A 24,414-nucleotide genomic window follows, 5' to 3' on the forward strand; every position below is an offset into this window, starting at 1 on the left:
CCATGCTAAAGTCCATTACCTAACTTGTAGGCCCTTTCATACGTTTTTTAAACCTTTATATCCTAATCTGTAGTGCTTACCAGTATAGATCCTTCAGTCAGGAAGATCTTTTCCTCATTTCTCCTTGTGGTGATGCTCTATCTTTTTCATCATTTATTTACTTGTAACTGCTTACTTCTATTTGCTTTCCTCTCTTGTTTACTAGATAAGCTGCCTGGTATTTCCTCCCCCAGCCCCAATCATCTGTTAGGTGTGATCTTCCTAAAGCATTGTTCCTGTTGAAATCACAGTATTTTTCAGAGCTGAATGGGACCTGAGCTAGATTCTCCCCCAACTCCTTCTCTTAGCAGATGAGGAAATTGATGGCCAGAAAGGTGAAGAAATTTGCTTAAAGTCTCACAGCAGAGTCAGTGTTAGGACTCCAGAATTGTGGTTGATTGTATCTTCCATTATTCCATTCTCTTAATTATATGCAAAAATATCTTCAAGGAGTTTTAGAATATAGTGTAAACTCCTTAGAGGTGGTATTAAAGATCTTCTCTTTCCAGCCCCATTTCCCATTTCTCCCACACATTGAAATACTTGTACTTAATAATTATGCTATTTTACCATGTCCTAGCTGAAGTGTCTTGATACTTCTTTGGTGACAGTCATGGTAGGGACCAGAACTGTTGGGTTTGATAATTTAATAGTTTTCCATTGTGTAAAGAGACAGTGAAAGAGAAGCTGGTGGATAATTGATTGAATCTTGAAGTACCTTTAGATCAATTTTAACTTGGGATAACCTTCATTTTTTACTCCTTTGATCTAAATTTCATGCTCACCGAATAAATTTTCTATCAGAGATCTTCTTAGTTTCAAAATGTGAAAGAATTTGTACTTTTAGTAGTCGTGCCATGTAACCCAAAAATTATTAGAACATTTAGCTTGAAAACTTGATGTGATAAAGGATTTTGAGATTTTAGTCTTTTTCATGCAATTTTAAAATATATAACCATTTGTTACTTTGACTAAAGTCATGATATTTACATGTGTATATGCATATAATTGCAAAAATATTGAAATGGGATGGATTTAGTAGATTAATACCTATTATCGCATTGCTTTTGATCATTTGTAAGATGGTTTCATTGTGGCCTTAGAGGAAAATGAACTAATTAAGGAATTTAGAAAACTATGGTGGTAGGTGATTCTTTAATACTGGTAATTGAAGCTAATGTTAATAAATATGATTTCATTTTTTCTGCTGCCTCATTTTGGCCCAGCTGTCAACTTTTTAGACTCCCATCCCTTGAATCAGCACCACAGATTGTTACATTCAAAGATTCATCATCTTTTTCAAACAAATAATAGCTTTTTTATTATGTTTGCTTTACTTCCATTAGTTATCTCTTTATGTTAACACATTTTTTCCTCATTATTTGAGAGAGTACTACTTGCGCTCTTGTCATTTGAGAGCTGATATTGCAGACTGTCTTGTTTACTTTTGACCAGTGATTATTAATGAACCAAGCTAGAAACAAGTAAGTGCCTCACTGCTCTGTCCTGAGTTGAGTGTGAATTGATTTTTAGGCACTGGTAGCTTCTCTTGAACTATGTATTTTACGATTTGAGGAATAATTTTAATCTGTTACAGCTGATAATAGCTAGCTGATAAATATATTGGAAGTCACATTGTTAGCATTTGGGTGAAACAAGACATATTGAAAGAAATGGGCTGGGAAACTGGGTAAATATCAGAGGGTAGATGAATGGTGTCTTCAACTGCCTGGGAGGATTAACCAGCAAGTGTTTGAATTGTAGCTAGAAGATACTATGGCCTGGAGCAAGACTTCACTTCCAGGGGACTTGAAGAGAATAGAAGAGCTATTGCCTGCTAAGATTTTATCTATATAGAGACTCTCCGAATCTCATATAACCCTGATGTAGTTAAGGCTTTGCCTCTTTCTTATCGAATAACATTGTCTAATTAGCAGAACTTTCTGCAATGATGGATATGTTTTATATCTGCACTTTCTAATATAGTAGCCACTAGCCACATGTGACTTTTGAGCACTTGAAATGTGGTTAGTGTGACTGAGAAACTGAATTATGAACTTTATTTAGTTTTCACTAATTTGAATTGAAATAGCCACGCGGGGTAATGGCTGCTCTATTGGACAGTGCAGTTACAGAAGATTACAACACTTAGAATATGCTATATTGAAAATTTCTTTTGTGCCTTGATTAACTAAATGGTAATGAGTATTTCCAGTCATTGGGTACATTGGCAGGCTTAGAATAGACCCTTTAAAGCTACAACAATGGTTGACTGATGACTTATTGTAATAAAGTTATTTGTGTATAGGGGGCAATGAAGGTTTTGTACTTTTGTGAAATCTAATCTCAAGACTTCTTAGGAAGGATATTGAATAGAAGACATTTAGAAGGCTTGTTCGCTTGATTTAAAACCTGAGTTCATAAGTATTTTAGTAAATCCAGAAGTTAAAGAATTGATAAAATTGGGTAATTGATGGTTGATTTTTAGAAGTCATTAAACATGGAGAGGAGGGACCCATGTTAAATTTGTTTTCACATGTGCCTGAGTATTTTAAGGTATGTAGTAAAACCTAGAAAGTAGTGACTTGCCCCCTTTAAGAGAAGCCCTGCATTTTCCTGTTGTTTTTCCCTCCTTATAATGTGTGAGAATGCTTTTATATAGATACATGGAAATTTCAAAGGATAAAACCTTGCTTGACCAATGATTATGTAATTTTGCAAAAGATGAAAGAAAGAATTTGTAGTCTTGATTTAAGGTTTGGAATTTTCATCTTTAGTTCATCATTTCATTAGTATGACTTTCTTAAAGATAGAGCACCTAAGTATAAAGGTAATAAACATTTCACATTTTAAAAATGAATTCAGTTAGGTCAAGGAACAACACAAGGGGAGGCTTCTTGTTTTTGTTATATGATATGTTCACTGTTAATTCAATAAATAACTACTTTCAGTAGTACTTTTAGGAACATTTTAGTCATGTGAAACTGATTTTAGTTTATAGATGATAAGCTATCCTTAAAGATGGTGTTAGAAGTTTTGGCCCTTTTATTTATTTAATTAGCAGATGGCATGTGGTCATGGGTTTATCCATAGAGGTATTGGTATCATGGGACCCAGGTATAGACAAATGAACAAAGTGGTCCAATATGGACAATTGGAAGATATCTCCAAGTGACAGGTGTTTGGGCACCAAAGGGGGAAAAGATTAAGCCAGAGATGAATACCTTTATACTTCGCAGGGTACAGAATTATTATCGGTAGAATATGAGTCTAATAATTGACAAGAAGAGTACAGAATGTATGATTTGGGTGTTTTTTTTCACTTTATTTTTTATTCTTGTTCTGGTTCTTTCTGATGTAAGGAAAATGTTCAGAGACAGATTGTGGTGATGAACACATAACTATGTTATCATACTGTGGACAGTGGATTATATATCATGGATGATTGTATGGTGTGTGAATGTATTTCAATAAAACTGAATTTAATAAAAAAAAAAAAAAGAGTACAGAATGTTATGTGCAAATATCCTAGGATAGTTTCTCAGGTATCCGTAAACAAAAGGAAGCATTAGTAAATATTCATGAAGTAAACTTCATTGAGATTAAAATCTCCAAAGTAAATGATTAAGAAAGAACTGTATTACTTATTTATAAAAACCACAACTCTGGCACAGTGATCTCAAAATTTGAATAACTAGCTAGTGGTGTTAAGCAAATACTAGAATGTAAATTCCCTTCCCATCTACTTCTCCTAGACACTGAACCCATCATTACCAGTTAGTACTGTGTAGTTTCTAACTTAGCCACATCGATTGTCAGCAGTTGAAAAGAGTAGAATTGGCTGTCATCACACCTTCTTAATACTGGGCTACTGAATGCCACCAGGGGCTAGAACATAGAACAAACAGGAGCTATGGGAAGAAAGAAATAGATTAATTTGTCTGTCATTGCTCAGTACATTAGTGCATTAAAATAAAAACTTTTGTGCTTTTTTAAGTTCTGTTTTTGTTTGTTTCCTTAATTTTATAATTCTTAAATGAAGAAAAGAAGTGGATGAAAATTCTGTCCATTTGGGAAGTTTTAAGGGTAGAGAATACCTAGCCACACTGCTTAATATATGACACTCATCTGCTTGAAGATAAACAATAAATTCTAGATTAGTAAAGTATAGTTTATTTTCTCTTTACCTAAAAATACTTCTTGAAGATAACTTTAGCTTATTGGTCCAGGTAAGTTTGGTTGTGTTTATTCTTAAATATAATTTTTTAGACTAATGTATTCTTGGATTTACCATGGCATGAACATTTAATATACAGCTTTTGGGATCTGGGGTGGTACAAGCATTACTGAAATTGTTCATTTACCTTTCAGTAGCTATTGGCAAACCATGCACAACTAAGAATCCATGGAAAATTTCCTTGCAGCACCCAAATAATCTTGATTTTTTTCCTCTTTAATTTCATTTTAGCTGCATTGGGTGTTCAGCAGCCATCACTCCTTGGAGCATCTCCTACTATTTATACGCAGCAAACTGCATTGGCAGCAGCAGGCCTTACCACACAAACCCCAGCAAACTATCAGTTAACTCAAACTGCAGCATTGCAGCAACAAGCCGCCGCTGCAGCAGCTGCATTGCAACAGGTGAATCCTTAATCTATTTTAATATGTGACATAGAAAACTAGATAAAATTTGTCTGTGTAGCCAGGATCACTATCTTTACTTTTTTAAAGAATGGAGGAAGAATTGTGGGCTTTTATTATGTTTATCGTTTTTTTCTGGTGATAAAAATTATATATGCCCAGCACACACAGAATTATAATGGCATAGTCAGAATTCTTCAATTCTTATACCTTAATTATTTGAACCAATCCAATACTTGATGGCTCCCAGAGCATAAATAAAAACTATTTTGTTTATTTTAGACAGACGTTTCTTTTTTGTGTAATTCTGGCTGGGTGTTTGAATGTATATCAGTTCTTCAGAATGAATAAAACAATATCTGTATTTTTCTTTACAACTTTTTTTTTTTTAATATTTCAGCAATATTCACAACCTCAGCAGGCCTTGTATAGTGTGCAACAGCAGGTTAGTGTATGTTTTCCATGTTAAAAATTGATGTTAAAATAGCCATTTGTTTCATAATTCAATTGATAGAGATTTTAATTCATATCAGGTATCTTAATGTGTGACTGAATTCTTTGGGGGTGAGGGGAATGAAGTAAGTAAAAAGGAATGTCTCCAAGGGAGGGGGGAATAAGAGAATGGTCCTGAAAATCTAAATCCTTAATTAGTAGTCAGTCTTTGTCACATTGTGTCTAAGGAAGTATGTATTGGATAATCTAAAAGGAATCACTTTGTAAAATTACTAAGTCTTTGGCACTCTACTCCTGTCTGGGAACTAGTCCCTACTCTGCTGACTGGACAACATGAAAATGAAAAGCTCCTTTTTTCCATTTGGAACCTAAACCCAAGAACTTAGAGCCTAACCCCTCTTCCCCCTTTTTTTAAAGTACCGTAACGCCACCTTTTTTTTTCCCTCAAATGAAACTGTGAAAACTCAGTGTACATAATACTAAAATAGAGCTATTGAAAATGCAGAGAAAGCCTCCCCTTGACGTTGTAATCCCTACTCCCAAGACACTTATGAACACTTTGAAAATCCCTGACTTAGACTAAAAAAGGTGAGTTTCTTTGGCCTCTTTTCCCTAGACTCATACTCTGTTCGTGTTCCTTAAGGTCTTTTTTATAAAGTGCAATGAATAGAGATACATTGACACACCGTACAAACGATCTGAAGTATACAATCACTGACTCACAGTACACAACCCTGTGATCAATTTTAGAACATTGTCATTACTCCAGAAATCCTTAAGGTCTTACATCTGTGATGGCAGGAAGAGGTAAGGGAAATTCATCCATGGAGTTGCATGTTAAGGGAATGAGAGTTTGCCCAGCTGAAGTCTAAATAGGCTCTAGTCTAAGCACCTGTTCTATGCTTTTCCACCACTAGGAGTCCTCATTGCCTGAGCCTTTAAGTTGCTTTAGGAAAGTAGAGCAGTCAGAAGAGGAAAAGGGATGGATACAAGAGAAAGGGACCAAAAGCTGGATCCAAAGACACTATGGAGAGTCATGAAGCTTCTTACATAAGCTCTTGTCCTAGAACAGTGGCCCAATTTCATCTTTAGCTTAAGCCCTTTGGGGCTTGAGAAGCATTGAATTTTCCCAGAAAATTATAATATCCCACTAATAATACTCATGCTCTTTAAAAAATGGTGATACTTAACCATTCTTGACATTCAGAAATTAGTGATTTGGCATGATTTAACCTTTAATACATGGTCCCACATGAACTGTTTTAAAATCAGGATCTTACATAGGTTCTTTTTTCCTAGCTTAAGTGAATTTTCTCTTTCAGAGGTTGTTGTTTTTTTTGTTTTGTTTTGTTTTGTTTTAACTTCTTCCCTTCTACCAGTTCCTTTTTTTGACAGTGTTGAAGTTTGTCATTGCCAGAGACACCTTATGGCTTAGTGTTTGGTCCTTCATGGATGTTGTGCCTCTGGCAAATCTATCAGGAGTGCTATTCATTTCAAGACATACATTAACTGAATGACCAGTGATATATATATATATATTTTTTTTTTTATGAAGTACCCTAAGGATAATACTTAGGTAATTAACACGTTTTAGAACTAGAAATCTTCGTCTCTAGGGACCTGTGGTTGTGTGTGTGTGTGTGTGTGTGTGTGTATGCGGGGGTGTGGGGGGGAGGCTCGTTATTCCCGTGGAATAAAAACAAAGATCTGTTTCTTGATTTTTATTGAATGCTGCTAAGTGCCTGTTATACAATGACGTTTGTATATCAGGTCTGCAGTGGTAGAAATAGGAACCCATACAAATTTAATAATCCCTGTTACTTTTCACATTTTTCTTAGTTACATAAAGTAACTGTTTAATAGGGAGTTTTTTTTTTTTATAAAACACCTATAAAATGATAATTCTGATTCATTTCCTTTTCTTTTATGTGTGTATGCGTTTTCTTTTTTCAGTTACAACAACCCCAGCAGACCCTTTTAACACAGGTTAGTTTTACATTACTTTGTCTCTTGGATATCTGAGTTAAGTGTAGGCCAAAGTTTTATTCCTGTTCTTGTTTTTGTAGTATTTGTTGGAGTCACTTAATAGCTTTAGCAGAATAGTATTAGGTAAAGATGGAAGATATATTGTTGCTTTGTTTTTTTTTTCTTTTATGCTTTTTGATTGTGGGTCCAGCTGTGATCTAGTTTTAATAAAAAGAGGTCTTGTTTTAAACTTAATACTGATTTTAATCTTTACATTTTCTTCGTAGATAATATTTTTAGGTACTCTTGCATGTCATTTCTTTTTTAGCTTGGCCTTAGTAGATGAAGTTATTGTGTTACCTTATCAGCATAATTTTTTAGTAGCATTTAAAATTCTTTTAACTTTTGATATATTGCGCTGCTTTTCTACAGTATGGCTACATTAACTTCTCATAAAGGAAGATTGCAGATATGTATTTATTTAAAATTCACTGTTTGATAAAAGCAATTTAACCATGTTAAAATAACTTTTTAAGTATTCCTGCTTGAAATTTTTAAGTGAGCAAAGCCACTTCTGAGAATTTGTCCTAAAAACATAATCACACAAATGCAATATGACAGATGAAATAGGATATTCACTGCAGCTGTTTATATTATAAGAGCAAAAAATTAGGGACTACCTAAATGTCCTAAATAGATGGCCAGTTTAATTTATGGTATATACCTGGAATAAGCAAACTTTCTGTAAAGGTCCAGATAGTAAATATTTTAGGCTCTGAGGACCACTTACAGTCTCTGTTGTATATCTGGTTTTTTTTGTTTGTTTGTTTGTTTTGTTTTGTTTTGTTTTAACAACCCTTAAAAAGTATAAAAACCAATCTTAGGTCGTAGGCTCTACAAAAAAATAGACTGTGAGCTGTATTTGGCCCATGGCCATGGTTGGCAGACCCCTGGATGTACATAGAGTGAAATATACTATGTAGTTGTTAAAATGAAAAGGAACTTCTTTATGTACTGATGTGGAATCATATCCTAGATATGAGAAGTGGAAGAAAAGGTTTATAGTGCCATATGTATTATATGCTTCCATTAATATAAAAGGGAGTGGAGGCGTATCTGTATCTGTCTGTCTGTCTATCTGTGTGCTTGTATTTGTGTAAAACATCTCCAGGAGGTTCTGTAATAAAAATTATTGACAGTAATTGTCTCATGAATAGGGAACCTGGGTAACTGAGTAAAGGGATAAGACAGAAGCTTTTCATTGCATACCTTTTTGTATCTTTTTATTTTTGAAGCTGTTAACCTATTTTTTAAAAAATAAAGTGTACTTTAACTGAGAAATCAAACTCACTATTTGTTTTTTATTAAACAAGGAACTAAAATTGACCAACACTTATCTCCTATTTTCAATCCCCAATACTAGAATTTCTATGTTAAGAAAAGCTGAAAGCTGAAAAGCTGTCTTTCCTTAGAACAGCTATTCCCAGAGTTCACTCCATAGAACATTAGTATCATGTGGTGATAGAAATTACATGAAAAAATAATTGTATGATCAAAGTTTAAGAAATAACAAGTTCCTGTACTCTATAATAGGACTTTCAGAGCCTTTATTGTGCCAGTGTGGATTTTGAATTTCGAAGAGGGTTCTCAGATATCACTGTGGTGTGTTTGTTTTTGTTTTTGTTTTAATTGTAGCAGTTTCAGGTTTTTCAGAAACATGCAGCAAGTACGGAGTTCCCATATACCCCCCTCGCAAACACAGTTTTCTCTGTTATTAACATTTTACATCAGTGTGGTACTTTTGTTATAGTTCACAATATAATATTACAATTATGCTATCAACTTCAGCCCACTGTTTACATTAGGGTTCTCTCTGTGTTGTACAGTTCTTTGGGGTTTTTGTGTGTGTATGCATGTGTTAGCATCTATATACCCTAAAATTCTCACTGTTTTCCCCTTTTCTGCACTGTTTTTTAAACTCATTGGACCATGGGACCTTTTTTTCTTGGAGTAACCTGTGTGCACACTCATCTCAGGGAATTAAATGATGAAATAGACCTAACATAACTTTTCAGAGTTGATACTGTTTTTTTCTAACTTCAAATAAATTTTAATATTTTGGGTTAGTTTTAAAGTTATTTTTAGACAATTTTAAGTCATTATCTTAATTCAGTGTTAATTTTGTTTTATAGCCAGCTGTTGCACTGCCTACAAGCCTTAGCCTGTCTACTCCTCAGCCTGCAGCACAGATAACTGTATCATATCCAACGCCAAGGTCAAGTCAGCAACAAACACAACCCCAGAAGCAGCGTGTTTTCACAGGGGTGGTTACAAAGCTACATGATACGTTTGGTTTTGTGGATGAGGATGTATTCTTTCAGCTTAGGTAAGCTTCGTTAAGTGTTGGCAGATGCTGTCTTGTGTTAAGCATTAAGTATGTTGATAAAAGCCTCTGCTTAATTGTGGCATAGGATTGTGGTTTAGCTGTAATTTATTTCTGTTTTAAGCATTCAGCTTTTATTGTGTTGATACCTGTGACCTTTTTTGATGGAGAATGTGGTAAAGGATATCTTTTGATCATTGAACAAACTAGTTATGGTAAATTCTTTATAAATATTTTATAGGAGTTAGATAAATAAGGAGGATTAAATGTTTGAACTAGCATATTTACAGTAGTGGTTTTTTTTTTTAATTCGATTTTGTTGTAGTTGCAGGAAATATGAATTTCCTTAGATATTTAAAATACATTTCTAACAAGCTTTCTTAGAAGTAGTCTGTTTGGAAATTGAAATTAATTACTGTACAAAATTTTTTTTTTTTTTTTTTGTCCTGATGATGGTTTTTGCCTCCTACTGGACTGGGTATTTTCCATCTTCTCTGCGTTTATCTTTCCAGAGTCAAAGCTAATCTTACTCTTGGGTTATAAAAGTTAGGAAATGCTACATAGACAGACACAGAATTTAGGAGAATATGGGGTGGTAAATTATTTCTTATGCTTCAAACCTTGTGTATATCTAGAGAGAGTGAAACTCATGATCAGTTCTAAAACAAATGTCTAGGAGGTATATCTGCTTTTTAAAAGAGCTTTTTATGTTTTCATTTCAGTTACAGTTTACTTTAAAATATTAAGTGTATAAATCTTTTGCAGGGAAGTTTCTTTATATCCCACTTAAATTTTTTATTTTCAAATTAATTTCAAACTTATAAGACAGTTATAAAATAATACAAAACCCATACAAAGAACTCTTTTAACAACTAGGGGGGTTTCTCTTTTAATTGTGTTTATATTTAACTTAATTTTTTTTGTGTTTTTGCAGTGCTGTCAAAGGGAAAACCCCCCAAGTAGGTGACCGAGTATTGGTTGAAGCTACTTATAATCCTAATATGCCTTTTAAATGGAATGCGCAAAGAATTCAAACTCTACCAAATCAGGTACATAAAATATTTTAGTGAGTGTTCGGTATTGTAGAAACTAAGTAATTGAGTTGTCCAGTTCACAAGAATTTTTTCATTTTTATTTTTCGTGATATCTTATTTCTTTATTTTTGTTAAGAATCAGTCCCAAACCCAACCTTTACTGAAGACTCCTCCTGCCGTACTTCAGCCGATAGCACCGCAGACTACGTTTGGTGTTCAGGCTCAACCCCAGCCCCAGTCACTGCTGCAAGCACAGATTTCAGCAGCTTCTATTACACCACTATTGCAGACACAGCCGCAGCCTTTATTACAGCAACCACAGCAGAAAGGTATTACATACAGAATGTATCTTTGCAATTTGTGAATTTAAAACAAATAATCAGATATACTAAAACTGCCCCACTATTTGTGTCTTAACTGTAATAACAGGAAGAAAATGTTTTGAAACTTATTTCTTATAAACATTAGCAATAATACTTTATATACATAGAGTCGGGTAGTTGGTAGTTGTACTTTCAAGTACTCATTGAACCATAGTGCATCCAATGAATGAGCCGTGTTTTAAAATTTCCTTTGCAAATTGATTGTTTCAGATTTCAGACATTTTCTTACAGAAACTACTAAAAATGAGTCTTGGCTTACAGAAGCCTATTTAATTGATTTTTTTTGTAATTGTGGCATTTCCTCTTCTTTATTATAAATTCTGATATTTACAGCAAAGTGATAAAACTAGCAGAACATATATTATACATTATAAATGAGTTATTAAATGAACACCATTTGATCACTCCCCAAGTTAACAAAAAATTATTAGCTTTTTTTCTTTTAGTAGTTTTACCCTGTAAGTATGCATCCTCATACAATACAATTTATCTCTTTATCTGTTTTTGAACTTTACATAAAGTGATTCCACTATATAACCTTTTGTGTAAGGCTTCTTTTGCTCAAGTTTTTCATACTCTTCCATGTGGCTCTAGTTTGTTCATTTTTGTTGTTGCATAGTGGTCCATTGAATGGATATTGCACAGTTTATCTGTTCTTTTTTGGTAAACATTTGGGTTGTTTCTAGTTTTTGGCTATTGCTGAAAATGTTGCTATGAATGTTCTCATATATGTGTTCAGGGGCAATGTCACAAGTTGCTCTAGTGTATATATAACCTTTGAGTGGAATTGCTGGAACAGAAGGTTTATGTATCTTAAACTTACTAGGTAATGTCAAACTATTTCCAAACTACTTGGTTCTTCCAAATGCCATGGTTTCTGATTTTTTTTTCTTTCTCATATTTTCCTAAGTTTCTGTTTTCCACTTGTTCATTGGGACTTAAACAGCATTTTCCACTGCCACTGTCTTAAGAGAGATGGCTTCTGTGGAAAGGTTCAGGAAAGCAGTGTTTCTGGTGGTAATTTGTCTCATGGGCTCATTGGAAGATTGACAGGAACAATGAGAGTAGAGTAGGGGGAAAAATGGAAGGAAAGAAATAGGTATGATAGGATGGGTTTGATTTTAGTGGAGTTGGAGGTATGCTAAGGATTAGTTGCTGGAGAGTGGAGAAATCTCCAGTGGCAATTACAACTCCTTCAGCAATGCTAGCTTATAAATCTTTAGTTTTTCCTACATTATTTAATGTAGGAAACATAAGTTAGCAGTTCTTTTATTTTTGTTTTTGATTTTATTCCCATTTTTAACTGCAAATTTTGAAGTATATTCATATACTATATAATAACATCCAAAATATACAGTCTCACAGTGTCATCACCTATTGTGTAATCATCACATTCTTCTTTTGTCTGTTATTTTTCTTAGCCTCCCCAATTTTTGTTATGAAAATTTTCAACTATGCAGAAAAGTTGAAAGAACTGTATAATGATCACTTGTATACTTACTACCTTTATCGAACAGCTGTGTTAACATTTTCCCATGTTTGCTTTGTCTGTTTGTTATGTGTGTATATATACAAATATGTGTATCAGTTAACATCGTTTTGAGCCTTTTGTCCTCCATTATAAAATCAGTCCAGGACTGTGTGTTGCATTTAATTGTCATTGTCCCTTTAGTTGCTTTTTCTTTTTTAATTGCAGAAACATATATACAGAATAAACTTTCCCAACTCAGCCACTCCCAAGCATACTATTTGGTGAGATTAAGCACATTCACGTTGTTGCACTAACTACCCTTACCACCATCCATAATCAGAACTTTTCCATCACTCTAAACAGAAATCCTACACCCATTTTGTATTTACTCTCGTTCCCCAGTCTCATGCCCCTGGTAACCTGTCCTCTGCGTTCTGTCTCGGTAATTTTGCCTACTCCACCTATTTCACATAAGTGAATCATACAATACCTTTCCCTTTGTTTCTAACTGTTTTACACAGCCTGATGATGTCTTCAGGTTTCATCCATGAAGTGGCATGTATCAGAACTTCATTCGTTTTTAAGGCTGAATAAAATTCCATTGTATGTATATGTCAGTTTTTGTTTATCTGTTCACCTGTTGATGGACACTTGGGTTGCTTCTACCTTTTGGCTTTTGCAAGTAATGTTAACTGTGAACATTGGTGTACAAATAATCTGTCCAAGTGCTTGCTTTCAAGTGTTCTGTGTATATACCTAGAAGTGGGATTGCTGGGTCATATAGTTGTTCTGTGTTTAACATTTTGAGAAACCACCAAACTGTTTTTCACAGCAGCTGCACCATTTGCATTCCCACTGACAATGTGTGAGGGTTGCTATTTCTTCACGTCCTCACTAGCTTTTTGTAATTTTCTGTATTTTTAATAATAGCTACTTTAGTGGGTTTGAGGTACCTTTTGGTATTTTTACCTTGTTCCTTCCTCTATTTGCCAAATAAAAATTAAAAGTTCAGGCTTTTGGCAAGAGTACATTACAGTTGATTCTTTGTAATTCACATTGAGTCATATTAGGAGGCACTTGTTTTCAGTTTGTTCCACTATTGTTAATACTAAATTTAAACACTTCGTCAAAGTAGTGACCAGCAGATCTTTCTATCATAAGGAGATCTTTTTCTGTTAGCAGTTAACCTGTGGGTGCTATTTTGGTACCCTGCAAATACCTTGTTCCACAGTAATTTTTCATTAGTGTAGAGCAGGGGTCTTCAAAACTGTAGGTCTCAGATTTGGCTAATGGTCTGTTTTTGTATTATCCTTAAGCTAAGAATGGGTTTTATATTTTTAAAGGATTGTAAAAAAAAAGAATATGCAACAGAGCCCACGTCAGCCGCAAAGCCTAAAATATTTATTCTCTGGCCCTTTACAGAAATTTTTTGCCAACTGCTGCTTTTGATGGTTCAAATTTTAATCTTTTGCCATGTGTTGTTTTATTCTATCCTCCTATCAGTCAGTTTGTCTGTATATCTAATCATTTTTCTGTAATGTGGGACAGTTATATCTACCCTTCATAGACCTTTCTTTTTCTCATAAGTCCTTTAAATTGAAGACTTCTTAATGAGGTTTTAGGAATTTTTTTAGAACTTTCATTTGAAATGCTTTCAAACTTGCAGGACAGTTACAAAAATAATATCAACTTCATACAGGGAACCCTACCCCTGTGCCCCCAGATAACCGAGAGCCACCAGTTTTAACATTTTGCCATATTTGCCACATCATTCTATCAACCTGTTTCAGTCATTTTCCGAACACTTGAATGTAGGTTGTATACATCATGCTACTTGAACAGTTAATACTGCTGTGTACATTTCCTAATAAGGATATTCATCTTAAGTTCTCGTGTCAAGTTGAAGAAATTTAACACTGATATAAAACAGTCTATATTCTGTTTTTTTCCTGTGTCCCAGTAATGTCCCTTTGAGCCTTTTCTCCTCCCCTGCTAGATCTCCACCAGCTTCATGTATTGCATTTAATTGTCATTGTCTCTTTAGTTCTTGCTCTTCTTTGTTTTAATTGTGGCAGCATATATGCACCATAAACTTTCCCATCTCAACCACTCTCAAGCATTCCATTCAGTAGGATTAATCACATTCACAATATTACAGTATCCTCACCACCTTCCATTACTGAAACTTCTCATTCTTCCTGTCCCCTGCCTTTGGGATCCTGTATTCTAATTTCTGTCTTTATGAGCTTGCATATTCTCCAATATTTTCTTTGTAGTTAGGAGGGGGCTTAAATTTAACATCTTAAATCTATAACAATCTCATTTGCTTTGATACTAACTTAATTTCAGTAATATATACAAACAATATATACAAAATATACCCCTCTGTCATCCCCCACCTTTATGTGGTTCTTGTCACCAATTACATGTTTATACCTTTTGAGTATAAACCAGTTATTTCTCATAACATATATATTGCCTTGACAATCTTACTGACACTCCCTTTTATGTGACATGTTGCTTCTCTCTATGGCTTTCAGAATTTTCTTTCTTGGGCATTTGACAGTTTGATTATAGCATGGTGTCCTGTGTGTCTGTTTGATTGGGTTTATCCTATTTGAGATTTGCTGAGCATCTTGGATGTGTATATTAATGTCTTTCATTAAATTTGAAAGTCTTCAGTCATTATTTCCTTATTATTTTTATTTATTTTTGCCTCTTTCTCTCTCCTGTTTCTGGGACTCCCATAATACGTATATTGGTATGCTCGATGGTGTCGCACAGGTTTCTCAGATTATGTTCACTTTTCTTCATTCTTCCTTCATTCTTCTCTTCAGACTGGGTGATTCTCTTCAGTTTCTCTGAATCTTTCTTCTGCCAGTTCCAGTCTGCTGTTGAACCTCTCTAGGGAATTGTTCATCTGTTTTCCTGATTTCCTTTAGTCCTTTGTTCATGTTTTCCTTTAACTCTTTGAACATATTTAGGACCATTTTTAAAGCCTTTGGTTTGTCCCAGTTCTGGTCCTCCTTATTGATAACTTTCTAATGCTTTAATATTTTCATTTGCCTGGGCCATCGCTTCCTATTTCTTTATAGGTTTTGTAATCTTTTGTTGAATCTTGAAGATTTTGGTATTTTAATGTGTTATCCCTGGACTTTAGACTGTAGGGTATCTGTTCTTTAAGGTTGCATCTGTTGTTAAACCTTTCTTCAATGCCAGGAGCTAACAAAAAGAAGTTTTAAACATGGAAAAAAGAACCCCTTCCCAGTCTGTGTCTTTTGACCTGTTCAAATGCTTGCCTTCATGGCTTATTCATACAGTGAGTTTAGAAAATAGCTTCAGGCCAAAGCTTAAGGGCCTCCCTAATCCTTTCTCCACATGTTTTGTTTGAACATCTTGGTCATGCTTCTGTGGCCCCAGGAATTCCTCCCTTTATGTGGCTACTAATGTCCCTTCTGCCCTGGGAAACAGTTTTCATATGGTCCTGGACACTTATGTGTATGTCTGATAGCCAGCATTCCCTTGCCTCAGGGAGCCACAACTTGTCTATTCTCCCACAAGCATGCTGCAGAATAGCCATGTGAGCTGCCTGCTACACTCAGAGCAAGTTCTTGTCCACCAGAGAGATAGGCCGAGACACACATGTCCCTAGTATGTGCATGAGAGTTACTCCTGCTCCGTGTGGAACCAGGATAGTGACTTCTACTGGGAGCATGGGCTGGCACTTTGTGCAGCCAATGAAGGGATAGGATACGGGCCAGCTAGTGTGCCACAAGATCCTCCCACTTCTAAGTAACCTTTTTCTTGAGTGGGAGCTCACTTTGTTTCTGTAAGCCTTTAACTGTTTTCTGGAGCTTTGAGAAAGATGTTTCTGTCAGTTCTTGCTGATTGTTCAAACCTGTGGAGTGGCAGCCCTAAAGCTTCTGCTACCTTTATTGGGCTGGTTTTAGCAAACTTTGAAGAAAAACATCTTTTTAAAATCTTTGTTGCCAAAGGAGATATTGAGAGGTGAGGAGTATTTTAATCCAAAATTGTGAAGGGTTTGGTTTTTAAACTCTTTGAAATACTTATATCTGCCCTTAAATTATTAAGTTTACATTGTATGAGAGATGGTACAAATATACTGTCCTACTTGGAAATAAATGTTTAACTTTGTTTTAAGATAAATTGTTATTTTACAATACTAGGAAGAATTCACCAAGACAGTAGATATTTTTTAAAAATTGTTATAGACTATGCTGACTTTGTAAAAAAAAAAATTAGTGATTCCCAGTTATTTGTTGGTGTTTTTGTAGCCAACAATTTTTATCTATAAAATGTATCTAAGTAATGCTTTTATTTTTATGTGATAAGTTAAAAATTTTTTCCATATCTTTTTAAGCTGGTTTACTGCAGCCCCCAGTCCGTATAGTTTCACAGCCACAACCAGCACGAAGGTTAGATCCACCATCCAGATTTTCTGGAAGGAATGACAGAGGGGATCAAGTACCTAACAGAAAAGATGACCGAAGGTATGTTTGAAAAGTATACTGTGGAATCTTGTTGCTGTTATTACCAATTATTACATTAAAGAACTCTTCTATAATACCCAGAAATAGCCATAATTTTAGAAAATTTTGTTTTAAGTCGTGAAAGAGAGAGAGAAAGACGTAGATCCAGAGAAAGATCACCTCAGAGAAAACGTTCCCGGGAGAGATCTCCTCGAAGAGAGAGAGAACGATCACCTCGGAGAGTTCGACGTGTTGTTCCACGTTACACAGTTCAGTTTTCAAAGTTTTCTTTAGATTGGTAGGTTCTTTTTCCCTCCATTGTTTTATTGAATTACAAATTTCACGGTTTTGTATAATTTGTTAGACAGAATGTGTACATAGAGAAATTTTCTTCTGACTTTGATAACCTGAAATTTAGTGCTTTTAGTTTATATAAGGGGAGAAACGCAATTTGAAATAGCATTTTAATTGTCTGCAAGGGTGCATTATTTTCATACATTAATCATTATAAGGGTATCACCTATTGAAAAAGGCAGCTCCTGGAGGAAATTCTTCTGTGATGAAATTGTTTTGATAAGTTAGAATTATTTTAAGATCCAGATTAATTGATAACTTTAAGTTTTATAAAATAGCCCATTGTGTATGATGAAGCAGTAATTTGCAGTGTAGTATAATAGAAAGATGAGTGACAAATACACACGGAGGCACATATACACATACACGGGTGTGTGTGTGTATGTATACACAAATACATTATACAGCCTTTGGAATCAGGCCATGGGCAAGTTACCATGAATTTCTGAGCTTCATCTGCAACATGGAGTTATCATCTAACAGAATTATCGTGAGTACAAGTTGGGTTAATGTATCTAAAGCATTTAACCTAGTGTATGACAGTTGTCTGCTCAGTAAGTGATGGTGGTATAATGAGTTGTGGTCTTTGAGGTAATAGCTGTGAACTTGTAATTCATAAAAAAGTCAAGTTGATAAAAGAAAAAAAACTTAAGAGGTAAAGGTGGAATCATCTAAAGTACCTGGGACTGGTAGTTGTTTATAAATCAGATCAACAACATGGGAAAACTTAAGAAAAATTAACAGTAAAATAAAACGAATCATAAAAAGCAGTGCTCAGGGAAAAAAAAAATGTTCAAAAGCTGTTTGGTATAGGAGCAAGTAAGTATTCACTTCAGTGCTGAGACGGTGTTGCTTCATTTCACCAAAGTGTAAAAATTAATATTCACAATACTGGCCTATTAAAACCTAAATTTTCTATTTTCAGTTCTAGATCCAGTGAACATCCATGGTATTTTATTTAAGATACTTAATCCCAAGATAGTGTTCCTTTAAAGTTGGTTGACTTTGTTTAATTATATTATATGGTTGTTCATTTACTCACTTTTGCTTGTGGTCAAATCACAACTACTCTTTAATACTAGTTTTCTTATTTTTGTTTACACTTCTACTTAAAAATAAAGCTCTGCACATGCATCTGCATATTTCAGAGAAACCCTTTGGAAGTAAAACTACTTCCCTAGACCCCAGATAATATTCCTAATCTGTAATGCTATTCCAAGAAGAGTTGATGCATAGGATGTAAAATTGGATGGCTGTCTACCTTCTCTCAAGTTAGACCACAGTTTCACTTTACCATTTTGGTAAATTCCCAGAACATCTAATGAACCCATTATAAATATAAATTTTTTTAAAGTTTCCGTATCTTCTCTCATCTGTAGTTGTGGAAATCAAGATTTTCTTAAAGTGATATGATTATAGGAGACTGCCAAGAAGTGATTTATTTGTACTTCTCTCTTAACTTTTGCTATATTGTAGATTTTACTCCCATGGGATAAAACACAATTTCAGAAATTCTTGTGGTATTTTACTGGAAACTATTACACATACTTTTACTAACACTTTGTTTTTGCACACATTTCCTTTGAAAAACAAAACTCAGATACTTGTTTTTCACATTGTTTTAACAGCAGAATCTTGTCCAGGTAAAGTATAATTGTATCAGCAAACAGCTGACAAGTTTATCATTCTCTTATATTTAGGTTTAAAATAGAAAGACATCCCTGTGTATATTCACGTTTCATGCCTGTGTCTTCAGTTTTCTTTTAAAAAGACAGTTTTGTTTGTCTTCATATCTTAAAAATTGTTGATGATGTCCAATTTTTATTATGCTTTTAACAGAAATCTCTTGGCCTTTTACTGGATTAACTTACCTTTGAGTTCCTCTCCTTTAAAAGTTCTGTTTTTCAGAAAAAAAGAAAATGGTCCTTTAAAAAAAAAATCAGTATTCCAGATTTAAAAGGCAAGAAACTTATCCCCTTTTCGTAATAATCAGGTATGGATATTTATCATTAGCATAGAGGTGTACAGGGGTGTGAATAATCAAAAAACGTCTGGATTTTGCTTTCAGGTGGATTTTTGTTTTTAATTTTGAATGTAGGTATGCTTCATCTTGGAGCTTATTATAGAACAAAACTTTTCTACAGTGAATAGGCCTGATTGAGTACCAGATACTAATTTGGTACCCACCCTATATGAACCATGGTTTTCTCAAATGATGCAGAGTTCTGACTGATGTAGAACTGCTTTTATTCACATCTTCTCTGGAGCCAGGGTTGAATTTCACTTTCAAGGGTCTTTTCTAATGTGCAAGCTACATACAAAACGTAAAAGAAAACAGTGACACTTAGATACTAGTCATTTATTAAAGCTATTAGTAAACAGATTTGAAAATAAGATTTTCATATGCTTGTGTGCAAATCTATAACTCAATAACTGTCCATTTGTAGCTGGCTTTTAACGGTATCAGATTATATATTTGGCTTCAGAATTGAGAGAATAATTACATAATCTTCAGTGTTAAGGCTTTCATTTATTCACTACTTGTGTCTGTTTTTCAGTCCTAGTTGTGACATGATGGAACTAAGGCGCCGTTATCAGAATTTATATATACCTAGTGACTTTTTTGATGCTCAGTTTACATGGGTGGATGCTTTTCCTTTGTCAAGACCATTTCAGCTGGGAAATTACTGCAATTTCTATGTAATGCATAGAGAAGTAGAGTCCTTGGAGAAAAATATAGCTATTCTTGATCCTCCAGATGCTGACCACTTATACAGTGCAAAGGTTTGTATTCCACCGTGATAAACTACTTAACATTTCTTAGCAGTTATTCATAATGAGAGGATATGTGGAGAGATTCTTCAGAAAGTTTTTTTGTCTGCCTGATTCTGATTTGGTTATTTAAGTAATTTAACGTCTCTTTGCCTTAGCTCTTAGGATTATTGTTTTAACATTTTGAACTTCATAAAAATATGAAGATCTGATTTTATTGAGCTTTTTGGAATGTTCTATGATTTCAGGTAGCCCCAGATAAAACTTAATGTTGGATGAAAGCACTAAATGTACAGTCTTTAAAGTAGCATTCAGTATGTTGCTTGCAGTCAGTAGTTTTCTGCTATTTTAAAACATCATTTGAGCTAAAAAGCATCCCTCGGAAGGTTAGAACTATGTAATTATAAGGTTAAGGTATTTAATACCATTTCTGTTGTGGCATTTTACCTTTCAGTTTTACAAAAGATTTTGGATAATTAGTTCGTAAGGATAGTTAGTAGTGCTTCTCATTTTTTTACATTACTTTAGACTTTTGACAGGATTGAATTATTTGACTATAATAGGTAATGCTGATGGCTAGCCCTAGTATGGAAGATTTGTATCATAAGTCATGTGCTCTTGCTGAAGACCCACAAGAACTTCGAGATGGATTTCAACATCCTGCTAGACTTGTTAAGGTAAAATGAAACATTTACTTTAACTTTAGGTGCGTATTTATTTTGCTCAGTTATAATGATATATATATAATGAAAAATACTGCCTTTTCAATCTTTAAGTTTTACTTAATAATTTTAGTATTGTTAAGGCACTCAGAATTTAAGGATGCAGTATGTTTTTCTCATTGCGGACATGACTATCTTATTTGTGTATCTAGTTAAACTGTAATTTGATGTTTATATTTGTAGCATAGAAAAATCTTAGTGGTAATGGGATTTAGTTTATCTTTAGATCCTGTTGAAGTTTGAATTGTAGCTTGTTTTTTTAAAAGAACTCTTAATCTGAAGAAATATTTTAGAAGGATGAGTTATGATGTGTAAATCCTATTCCATTGCTGAAATGCAGTGTGGAACATGATGAGCTGAACTCTTCCTTGACTGACAGATACCAGAGGTAGTAAAAATGATATTGGAAAGGTTTGTGCCTTTCCTTTTTAAGTATTTTCTTCATCATTTGGAAGATTGCATGGTGTATTTAAATGATTCTTTGTTTTGAATTAGTTTTTAGTGGGCATGAAAGGCAAGGATGAAGCCATGGCCATTGGAGGTCACTGGTCTCCTTCGTTGGATGGACCAGACCCAGAAAAAGACCCCTCTGTGTTGATTAAGACTGCTATTCGCTGTTGTAAGGCTCTGACAGGCATTGATCTAAGTGTGTGCACACAATGGTAAGTACCAGTTCATTTCTTGAGTAGAAGTGTTTTTCAAATAGTTTATGTAGACATTTTTGTCGGTCAGCCTACCCCTCCCCCCTTATTTTCCCAGTGTTGGTCATGTGGGTAAATCCCCATTTGTAGCAAAAGTATTTGGTGCCAAAAGTGTTTTGGGGAAAAAAAGGATTAAGAACTAATCAAAATAAAGTGAAAATTTATATGCTTTGTTATCATGTACTTCAGAAGTTGGATGTATGTTGAAAATATTTTTCATTTCACCCATAGCTGGAGAAGATCGTCAAGAGAGAACTTCATTTCATTATAATTCTTTTGTTATAAGATGACATAGTTGCTGGTTATTTTTGTTCAGCCATATTTTCTCTTGAGGCTTATTTGTCCTATGTATTTTAGTATGTTTCTTATGACTTAATTGAGAATATTCTTTTTTAGCACATGAAATCTGAACAGCTATCCAGCTTCTTCAGGTATTCTCTAAAATATGGGTAGCTCTGTAATCAAACTTGAAAATGCTTTGGGGAACATACTCTTCTTTTAACCAATAAAATATTGTACAAATGTACCAAAAGAGGAACTATGGCTTCTATAATTTTTTTTTCTTTAGACCAACCTCAAGTTCTTGCAGCAAAATTTCTTTACTTGATGTGCTACAAGTGAACTAGGGTCTTTAAAATGTATTTTAGAATTTTTTTTCCAACATGCTTCTTCCCTTGCAACAGGTACCGTTTTGCAGAGATTCGCTACCATCGCCCTGAGGAGACCCACAAGGGGCGTACAGTTCCAGCTCATGTGGAGACAGTGGTTTTATTTTTCCCGGATGTTTGGCATTGCCTTCCCACCCGCTCAGAGTGGGAAACCCTCTCCCGAGGATACAAGCAGCAGCTGGTCGAGAAGCTTCAGGGTGAACGCAAGGAGGCTGATGGAGAACAGGCACTGAACGCTAATCCCTTTTTCTATTTCCGCTTCTCACAGGCACAGGAACACAGGCACAAATGCACACCACACACTACATAACAAACACACATGGAGGAACATAACTGGTAACAGCGACTGGTAATCCAGCTTTCAGCAGTGTAGTTGCATATTCTTTTCTCTGAAAAAAAACTGTCTATTATGCTAACATTAAAAGTGCTGAGACCTCAAAGGATAATAAGTTGTGCTTGAATTGCACAAAATTTTGTTTTTATCATAGGTCTAGTTGCTGGAATCTGGGACCAGTTGTTGAGCAAGATTCAGTATTAAGCCATTTTAAACATTTTGCCATTTTCTAAAAGTTAAAAAATTTTCTCTTTTACGGTCATCAGTTCTAGTCATGGATATTTGAAATTGGACAACCACAAGTCTGAGAGATTTGAAATTTCAGGCTTTGTGGCAGCGTCTTTGGTACATTTGAAAGGTCTGACTAAATCAGTCTTAACTTTGGGTGGCTTAAATATTGGGGCAAGATCACACACTGTGTGGTTAGTGGAGACCGGCAGTGTTTGTGCATCCCTGATATCCTTTGTGTTGTAATTTATCACCCTTTTGTGTTTCACAGATCTGGCTTTGATTGGCTGATGAGTGTCTTTGTGATCAGTTAAAGTGGTAGAATGTATGTACGTGGACTTGCCTAAATAATAACTTTAGGAGAAGACAATCTGAAACATTGTGACCTTGCACAGATCAGCAACAAACTTTTAAAAATAAATTACTTTTATTTTAAGGTTTCAAGGTAGTAATTATGTTCTTAACTTTGTATATCAGGATGAAGAAGAGAAGGATGATGGTGAAGCTAAAGAAATTTCCACACCTACCCATTGGTCTAAACTTGATCCAAAGACAATGAAGGTAACTTTGAAAGTGATGGGATTTTATTTGAATTCTCTAAACAAGAAGAGTAACATTGGTGGTGTCTTTTCAGATAAAAGGACAGTGGTTTGGTTTTGTTTTGTTTTTGTTTTTTCAGATAAAAGCCATTCAAGATGAAACCTATTAATTTTTTAATATATATTATATATTATACTATATATAGTGTATATATTTGGTACATAAATACTTTATATATTGTTAAACAAAAGTTGACTTTATAAATCCACCAATATCTTTTGAATGTCTGCACTATACAAGTGCCTATATTGTGAGCAATATTGTTTTCTCATTTGGGCATAACTGAGGAGGCAGGATTTCTGTCCCTAATTAAGTTAAAGAGAAAAGAAAGAAAGATAGAAAGATCTGCTGTTTTTAAAATAAAAGTTAAAAGTAAAAAATAGATCAGTGTGTTGTATATATGTTACCACAAAAATTTTTAGGAGCCTATTTTGAAAATCTTTGGCTAACCTGCACTAATTTTTCTTTGCTCCCAATGTCTCTAGAACTGGTTTTCCTTTTTGTAGTTCTGCATCTCTGGGCTCATAATGTGAATGTATAGTTTATGTTCAGAAGGTCAGAGACTGATGACTGCTTGATTTTGCAGTTTGTTATATGACACATAAAAGCTTGTCTTCTGGTTAACTTACCTTCTCAGCAGAAAACACTTTTTCCCTTGGTTATGAAATTTTGGTTTTTAACCCAACTCCCCAACCCACATTGCCTTTTTTTTTTCCCCTTCCTCTGTCTTGATTTTATTTCAAAAGTATACAAGGTCAAAAAACTAGAGGAAGTTTTGTTTTTTAAAGCAAATTTTGTTTCTACAAATTTCAAAATCTGCACCATTGAATACTTAAGCCAGAAATTTTAAACACAAAATCATTTTAAAACTGACACTATCAATGCATATGTAAAGTGTCAAAATATTTTTTCTCAGTGATACAAGTGTATTCATCACTCAGATTTGCAGTTAGGGACAAGAATAAGTGAATCAGTAAATTGTGGTTCTCCTAAAACTTGTGTCATTAAAAAAATTAATAGAAAACACAAAATTCTCCCTTGATTGGAGCTTTTAATGTACACCCCCAAAACCAAATCCAGCTGATACTCCCCATACTTCTAAATTACAAAATAGGGTACATTGTAAAACTTCATTTTAATTAGTACTAAAAGGCCAGATGCAGCAAATATTTGCAG

The 24,414-nt window shown here is 34.3% G+C and overlaps 1 protein-coding gene and 1 non-coding gene across 7 annotated transcripts in view; both read left to right on the forward strand.

Annotated features, from left to right (window-relative positions):
- CCAR1 (cell division cycle and apoptosis regulator 1) overlaps positions 1 to 24,414 on the forward strand; it is a 45,038-nt gene that overhangs the window by 4,812 nt on the left and 15,812 nt on the right. For 4 of the 6 annotated variants that reach the window (XM_037805260.1, XM_037805263.1, XM_037805259.1 and 1 more), the window contains 13 exons: positions 4,508 to 4,680; positions 5,081 to 5,125; positions 7,087 to 7,119; positions 9,291 to 9,484; positions 10,416 to 10,530; positions 10,652 to 10,844; positions 16,751 to 16,880; positions 16,996 to 17,157; positions 19,772 to 19,997; positions 20,549 to 20,662; positions 21,203 to 21,369; positions 22,092 to 22,302; positions 23,116 to 23,199. In XM_037805260.1, coding sequence (XP_037661188.1) covers positions 4,508 to 4,680; positions 5,081 to 5,125; positions 7,087 to 7,119; positions 9,291 to 9,484; positions 10,416 to 10,530; positions 10,652 to 10,844; positions 16,751 to 16,880; positions 16,996 to 17,157; positions 19,772 to 19,997; positions 20,549 to 20,662; positions 21,203 to 21,369; positions 22,092 to 22,302; positions 23,116 to 23,199 — 1,847 coding nt within the window. The remainder of the gene's footprint in view (positions 1 to 4,507; positions 4,681 to 5,080; positions 5,126 to 7,086; positions 7,120 to 9,290; positions 9,485 to 10,415; positions 10,531 to 10,651; positions 10,845 to 16,750; positions 16,881 to 16,995; positions 17,158 to 19,771; positions 19,998 to 20,548; positions 20,663 to 21,202; positions 21,370 to 22,091; positions 22,303 to 23,115; positions 23,200 to 24,414) is intronic. The other 2 variants (XM_037805261.1, XM_037805262.1) reach the window with 2 other exon arrangements.
- LOC119511059 lies at positions 21,007 to 21,071 on the forward strand. The gene has a single exon (XR_005212143.1). It is a non-coding gene; the product is annotated as a small nucleolar RNA SNORD98 (small nucleolar RNA).

Source organism: Choloepus didactylus, chromosome 15, assembly GCF_015220235.1.
Source record: "Choloepus didactylus isolate mChoDid1 chromosome 15, mChoDid1.pri, whole genome shotgun sequence".
NCBI lineage: Eukaryota > Metazoa > Chordata > Mammalia > Pilosa > Megalonychidae > Choloepus > Choloepus didactylus.